At 51.4% G+C, this 6,833-nt stretch overlaps 1 protein-coding gene across 1 annotated transcript; it reads left to right on the plus strand.

The window, feature by feature from the left end:
* The first annotated feature begins 1,730 nt into the window (after positions 1-1,730).
* LOC144932530 (frizzled-8-like) lies at positions 1,731-5,786 on the plus strand. The gene is made up of 2 exons (XM_078856750.1): positions 1,731-3,160; positions 5,163-5,786. Exons 1-2 carry the CDS (start codon positions 1,731-1,733, stop codon positions 5,626-5,628), a joined length of 1,896 nt encoding a protein of 631 aa, XP_078712876.1. The 3' UTR covers positions 5,629-5,786.
* The last annotated feature ends 1,047 nt before the right edge of the window (positions 5,787-6,833 follow it).

Raw genomic sequence — 6,833 nt, forward strand, 5'->3', positions numbered from 1 at the left:
CTCGTTCCATCATAAGACATTCTCTGTAAGAAGTGGAGCCATCGCTGTCATAAAGTCCAACCGTCTGTTGAGAAGACACAAGAGGATCACTGGATATAAACGGGCTATCTATAAATGGTTCACCATGATTATAATGCGTAATGTGACGTTTCGGCCAATGGCCCTTCATAGCACGTAAATAACGAGTAACGTGAAGAAGTGCCATTGCCCAAAACGTCGCCTATTATTGTCAAGTCAAATACATTTTTGCTTAAACACGTGGCGCCTTTCGGCCACAAAACTGCCACTCAAAGCGCCCATTCTGTCTTCTTTTTTCAAGGTAGTGCCACTGACGAATGAGTTGAGTTTGCTGTTATTAGTGCTTGTGCGCTACAGCCAACAACGCAGTATCACCAAATCATCTGTCTTCTATGATGTACGATGAAAATAAGGGGACATTTGGTCACCTAACGACGTAGGTGGGGACGGTGAGATGTTTTTCCAACCCGAGTCTACGTGGCACAACTTCCACGAACGCTGTGTCCCTGACACGGGAATGGCTGGATTAGAGGTCCCCTAATCGTATGCGCTGTGGTGATTAGGCAAACACCTCCTGGCGATGGCACAAACAAAGAAAGCGGTGGGCGCGATTTTTGCGGATGATTGAGAAGGGCCCGCGGGGAAAACCGCGCTGCCACAACAACGCACGCGCTGTTTGGTGTGTTGGTTGACTCTTGCCAGTACGATTTACCCTCGCGCGCTGTGTGTGAACATCGGGTATACTGGGGAGACAAAGGCCGCCAGGCGTGGTGCTGGCCACACCACCCCCTCGTACGCCGTGACTTTCTGACTGCCACGCGTCCGTATACACGGCGGACACATCCCTGTATAGACTATGGAGATATCTCTAAATGACCACTACTATTCCAGCAGTCCCTAAATAAACGCCCATCCATTGCCGTAAATGCTGCCTAGCCACCCCCTGGCCTTTTTTAATTGTTTTGTTTTAATTCTCGCACTCACCACCCCACACATCCTGGGCCATCACCTCCTCCAGTGCCCCCATCACCCAACTCCTCCTGCAGCTCCACGGCTCAGTGCCTTCCCCCCACCCTTCCACCCAACCTCACTCATCCCTCGCTTCTGCGAACAAACTCGCCCCCCGCAGAGACCCCCACAGAGCGCGGAGCTGCTGGGGCTGATTGGCCACGCGACTTGGGATGAAGGCGGAGCGAGGCTCTGCGACCCAAGCCTCGTCCCTTTGGCTCCTCTCGCATTGATTACATAAGGAGGATGGGCGCTGTGCGGTCCGCTAAACACTTCTGCCGCGCGATTCTGTGTTTAGTGAGTGCTTCTGCATCTGTGTGTCGTTAGACTCCTCCGATTTGTCCAAGGCAATCTGTGTAAGTAGCATATTCAAGCGAATGTCATCGCAGTTCTTTCGTGTCATTGGTGGGATAAAGCGAGTTTATAGATATCAGAATTGTCATTAGTATTGATGACAAGAAGTGCATTTTTGGAAGCTTTTGGGCAAAAGCCAAGAATGCAAAACTAACTGTTACCGCTCAGCCTGGACTTGGGTTCTCGCGGGGATGCGCTCTCGTTGAGAGCCACGCTTTCAAGAACTGCGTCCATTCACAATTCCAACACGCGAAACAAAACTTTAAACCACGATTTCGCAGCCGTCGTCTTTCTGATTCAGTTTCTCGAGAACCACAGGCTCGAAAATCTACACTGCACTATCGCTAGCGATGCTGCTGCTACCGTTGCTGGAAATGAAGATGACGATGAAGACAACCATGAAGATGCTTCTGCTGCTCATCTGCGCTCCATCCACATCTCTCGCGCGGGACCCCGTGTGCCAGGAGATCACGGTACCCATGTGCAGAGGCATCGGCTACAACCACACGTACATGCCCAACGACTTTCGCCACGACTCGCAGGAGGAGGCCGGCCTCGAGGTGCACCAGTTCTGGCCGCTCGTCGAAATCCACTGCTCGCCGGACCTGCGCTTCTTCCTGTGCAGCATGTACACTCCCATCTGCCTGGAGGACTACAAGCAGCCGCTGCCTCCGTGCCGCTCGGTGTGCGAGAGGGCCCGCGCCGGCTGCGCGCCGCTCATGCGCCAGTACGGATTCGCGTGGCCCGACCGCATGCGCTGCGACCGCCTGCCCGAGCAAGGCTCACCCGACAGCCTCTGCATGGACCACAACCGCAACGACGCCGGGCACCCCCCGGGGGCACCTGCGGGCCAAGGCGACGGTGGCATCCCCTCCTCCGACGTGACCGAAAGGCAGGTGCCGCCCAGAGACGGGGGAAGGCAGCCAGGGGCGGCAGGAGGAGGTAGGGGCAGAGTGATCGATGGCAGCGCGGAGTGCGAGCCGATCTGCGGCTGCAGGGCGCCCCTGGTGCGCATCTCGAGCCCTCGCCACGTCCTCTACGACCGTGTGCGCACGGGGCAGGTACGCAATTGCGCGACGCCCTGCCACTCGCCGTTCCTCGGGCGGGAGCAGCGCACGTTCGCGTCCTTCTGGATCGGGCTGTGGTCGTCGCTGTGCTTCGTGGCCACGTTCGCCACCGTGAGCACGTTCCTCATCGACATGGAGCGCTTCAAGTACCCGGAGCGGCCCATCATCTTTCTGTCGCTGTGCTGCATGCTGGCGTCGCTCGGCTACATCGTGCGGATGGTGGCGGGCCACGAGGCGGTGGCGTGCAGCGCGGACTGGCACCACGTCCTCTACGCGAGCTCCGGACCTGCGCTCTGCACCGCCGTCTTCCTGCTCACTTACTTCTTCGGAATGGCTGGCTGCGTGTGGTGGGTCATCCTGTCCCTCACCTGGTTCATGGCCGCGGGATTGAAGTGGGGCAGCGAGGCCATAGCCGGCTACTCGCAGTATTATCACCTGGCCGCCTGGCTTCTGCCCAGCATTAAAGCCATCGCCGCGCTGGCGATGAACGCCGTGGATGGGGACCCCGTGGCCGGGATCTGCTCCGTGGGCAACCAGAGCCTGGACAACCTCCGCGGCTTCGTGCTGGCTCCACTGGTCGCTTACCTGCTGGTGGGCACGGCGTTCCTACTGGCGGGGTTGGTGGCTCTCTTTCGGATCCGCAACGCCATCAAACAGCAGCAGCAGATGCAGCAGGTGCAGCAGCTGATGCAACAGCAGCAGCTGATGCAGAGGTGCGTGCTGTGATGGTGATTAAGCAATAAAGGAAGGGTCGCTGTTGTGAGCACGGATGTTTAACCATATGGGTGTATTTTTTAAAATAGTATTACCGTTGATGTTTTGGGTTGAGATGATGCCAGTGGTAACTCTAACCTTTGATAATAACAGGGCCTTTCCCCTTTTTTCTGGCGACAAAACTGAAACCTTTTTACAAGGATTCATGTCTGCATTAACCACAATACTTGCAGTCAAAATTCAAACAAACAAAAACAACACTGATAATATATGCATTGTCCTTGAAACTGATTGGTCCACACCAGAGACAGCTTTCTTTTGAGCCTCGTCTCAATTGGTGCAAGTATTGTGGTTAATGCAGACATGAATCCTTGTAAAAAGGTTTCAGTTTTTTTGCCAGAAAAAAGGGGAAAGGCCCTGTTATTGTATTTTGGTACTGGCAAAGGAGGTCTAATGATGATGATATAACCTTAGAGTGTATGCTAAGTATGTATGTTGAACTTCTAAGGCCATGCTAATATCAGCATGAGGATGCTGTGCGGGAGACGTATATTGAAGATCAGGGTTCAAGCCGAAGTTAATGTTAGCTTATACTTTATTGTTATGTTAGGGTTAGCGACGGAGCTAATATTCATGGAACTGCGAGTGTTAGTTTTAGTGACCAGTATAATATGATGGTTCTGACAAGGAGGGCTGTTAAATTTGCAGACTATCTATAGGCTTTGACCAAGGTTAAGCTTACTCGCAAGGTCTGTATTTTGTCGAGTGCTAAGGTAACTGAGGTTAAGGCTGGATCAGATTTAATAGCTAGTATAAAACATTATGAAGACCTGTCTATGATTGAGGTGTCATTAGCACTGTGGGGAGCTGTAATGTAGTGGTTAGCGCACTGCGTTACGAACCCGGCGTCTCGAGTTCCATTCCCGCTCACGGCCAACACTGGTGACGATTATCTGAACCGGTCCTGGCCTCCCCTAGGTCGACTCAGACTAAAATAAGTACCTGGTGCGGTGTTTAAGCATCGCCACTAGGGAGACCAAGGCGGCCGGGCGTGGTGCTGGCCACCCACCCCCTCGTGTGCCGTGTCGGCCTTCATAGGTGCTCGCTAACAGCACTTGCCCCAACAGCCTGTTACAGCTATACGAGGAATCTTTGTCTTGTTTGTTTTTATATTCGCACTGTGCTACAGTCTAACACGCAGCCTACCACCCTTTCACGACACCACTCTATACTATCTGGCAGCGTGGCTCTGTCATTAAAGGGCTCCATTCATGGAATGTTGCAGTTCAAACCTCAGGCATTGGCACATTTGTGAAATATCCGCCACATTAAACTCTAGCTTAAGCAATTAACTGGATTGGATAGCAATACTACTTTAGTTAAGAAAATTGTTCAGAATGATGGATTATGGTTAACAAATGCTAAGTCTGGGGCCCTCTGTGGTCGGATACTGTGTGGCACTCAGCCCCGCGCCTCTGTTGCCGAGTGTGTTTTGTACCGTCATTAGGCTATTCATTTCCACTGCTGACGTCCAGTAGGGGCACGAGAATGATTTTGAAGTTGGGGGTGCAAGTATATAAGGGGGCCCATGCTGAGTAGCCCAAGGGGGGCCATGAAGGATATTGAGCGAGCTGAGTTGGGGGGTAGAGGTGGGGGTGAGATAATCTGTCACTGCTGAGTGCTGACCAAATGCTGCGACATCTCTCGTGTACACAACCCTGTAAACGCCAAAAACTGAAAAACAAACAAAACATTAAAAGGTTCCTCGCAAAGGGGTGGGATTATAGAGGTAGGGTTAGGGTCAACGGGAGGATTATTGCTAGTTTGTCAGGAATAGAGGCAGAGCCAGAAATTTGCAGGCTATTACGCTATGCCCCGACAACTCTTTCCTCCTTCTCCCCATTGCGCCGGGTGGCATTTAAAGTTTTGAACCACTCTTCATTGCTCGTGTTCACGACACCGCGCTCATCCAATCACATCCGCCCGTTTCTCATTGTGTAGCAGCGCGAATCCCGGAGGCGCCAAGACGGAGAAACTGGAGCGGCTCATGGTCCGCATCGGGGTATTCGCTGTGCTCTACACGGTGCCCGCGGCCGTGGCGGTCGTGTGCCACCTGTACGAGCAGCAGCACCGCGACAGCTGGGAGCGAACCCTGGTATGCGGTGGCGGTGTCGGCGGCGATGGTGGCTTCTCCGTGGATCCCAGTGCGTGTGGACCTGGGTCAGGTCACCTGCCCGAACCGGGTGCCCGGCCAGACTTTGCGGTGTTCATGCTCAAGTACTTTGTGTCCCTGGTGGGCGGCATCACGTCGGGTGCATGGATCTGGTCGGGCAAGACGGCCGGGTCATGGAAGAGGTTTTACAAGAGGTGCCGGGCTTGGCGCTCAGGGAAGAGGCACAGGTCCCCGATCGGAGCCGGAAGAGGGTCTGGATCGTACCCGAAGCAGCTGACCTTTTCCCACGTGTAGGACACATGGGCCAGCCGATGGTGAGGGAGCCTCGACGTATTGGTCAATGAGAGGGATCTTCAAGAGGACACTTATAGGTGACCTCAATAATGATCAATACACTAATTGAAACAATGCTGGAGAATACCCATAGGAAGTTAGAAACACAGAGACCCCAATATTCAGTCCAATTATTTATGCAAAATTGTAGGCAATGCTTAGTACTCTTAAGGGGACCAAATCGGAATAAGAGTCAGTCAAATAGTTTTTCTTCTCAAACAAACATTGGGTTATGCACGTCTCAATTCGTGACCCTGAGCCAACAGCGAACATTACACATTCCCATGTTTTATATATAACTGCTTTTGATTTCCTATGAAGTGGTGTTTATTTTTTTATTATCCTTTGAAGGATTGAGGGCTGAGTTGGCCCTCCATAAACATAATTTAAACTCATAATTTTCCATCGTTCAAGTACTGTGATAATGACGCAACTTCGCCGATTGTTACAATTACAAAGGAACCTCCATTATGAACCTGATAACCCAATACTATAGTCAATGTATACGGGATGTCACCACTGCTTTACTGCTGTAACACATTCGATATTCTGATCTACATTAATGGCCCTAAACCAGTGGTGGAAATTCCGCATTCTTATGGCAGAGAGAACCATATTTCATACCTGCAACTCCCTTTTGATTTCATTCCACAGTGCTTATTTTGTGGCGATAATGGCACCTAGTATATGACTGTGGAATGTTTTACCACTGGCTTAAGACCTGCAACAAATACAGGTGCCATCTAACTCTCCAACATCCAAATCGTCAATTCATCAGATTCACACACGTCAATCCAAAAATGGAATCTACTTTGTGGGAAGCTGGTTGAAGTATGGAACATTTGCCCTTGTGACAAAAATGTGAGATTTCCACTCGTGGCTTAGGGCCACCAGTGGTGATGCACACTGCCCTGCTTCTGTCTTGAGCAGGGATACAAATTGGACTGAAGTAATCATGTAGTGCTCACAGAATGCAGAACAACATGGAAGCTTTCACTAGAAGAAATTAAGGACGGCAATCAACCGTTCAATCGTACCTGACAATGCAAAGGCACCTCACAAATTTCAAGTATAATTGATTAATTCATGCCTCCGTGTTGTCCCTTATGTGAATACTGTATAGTGAATGAATGAAGTAGACAGTACAGTTCATACGTTTGTTTTCT

Source organism: Lampetra fluviatilis, chromosome 1 (genome assembly GCF_964198595.1).
Source record: "Lampetra fluviatilis chromosome 1, kcLamFluv1.1, whole genome shotgun sequence".
NCBI lineage: Eukaryota > Metazoa > Chordata > Hyperoartia > Petromyzontiformes > Petromyzontidae > Lampetra > Lampetra fluviatilis.

Bases quoted from the DNA above. Each gene is read 5' to 3' on its own strand.
- LOC144932530 (XM_078856750.1), top strand. From the start codon at position 1,731: ATGCTGCTGCTACCGTTGCTGGAAATGAAGATGACGATGAAGACAACC. The intron at 3,161-5,162 runs GTGCGTGCTGTG...CTCATTGTGTAG, and splicing joins CAGCAGCAGCTGATGCAGAG to CAGCGCGAATCCCGGAGGCG.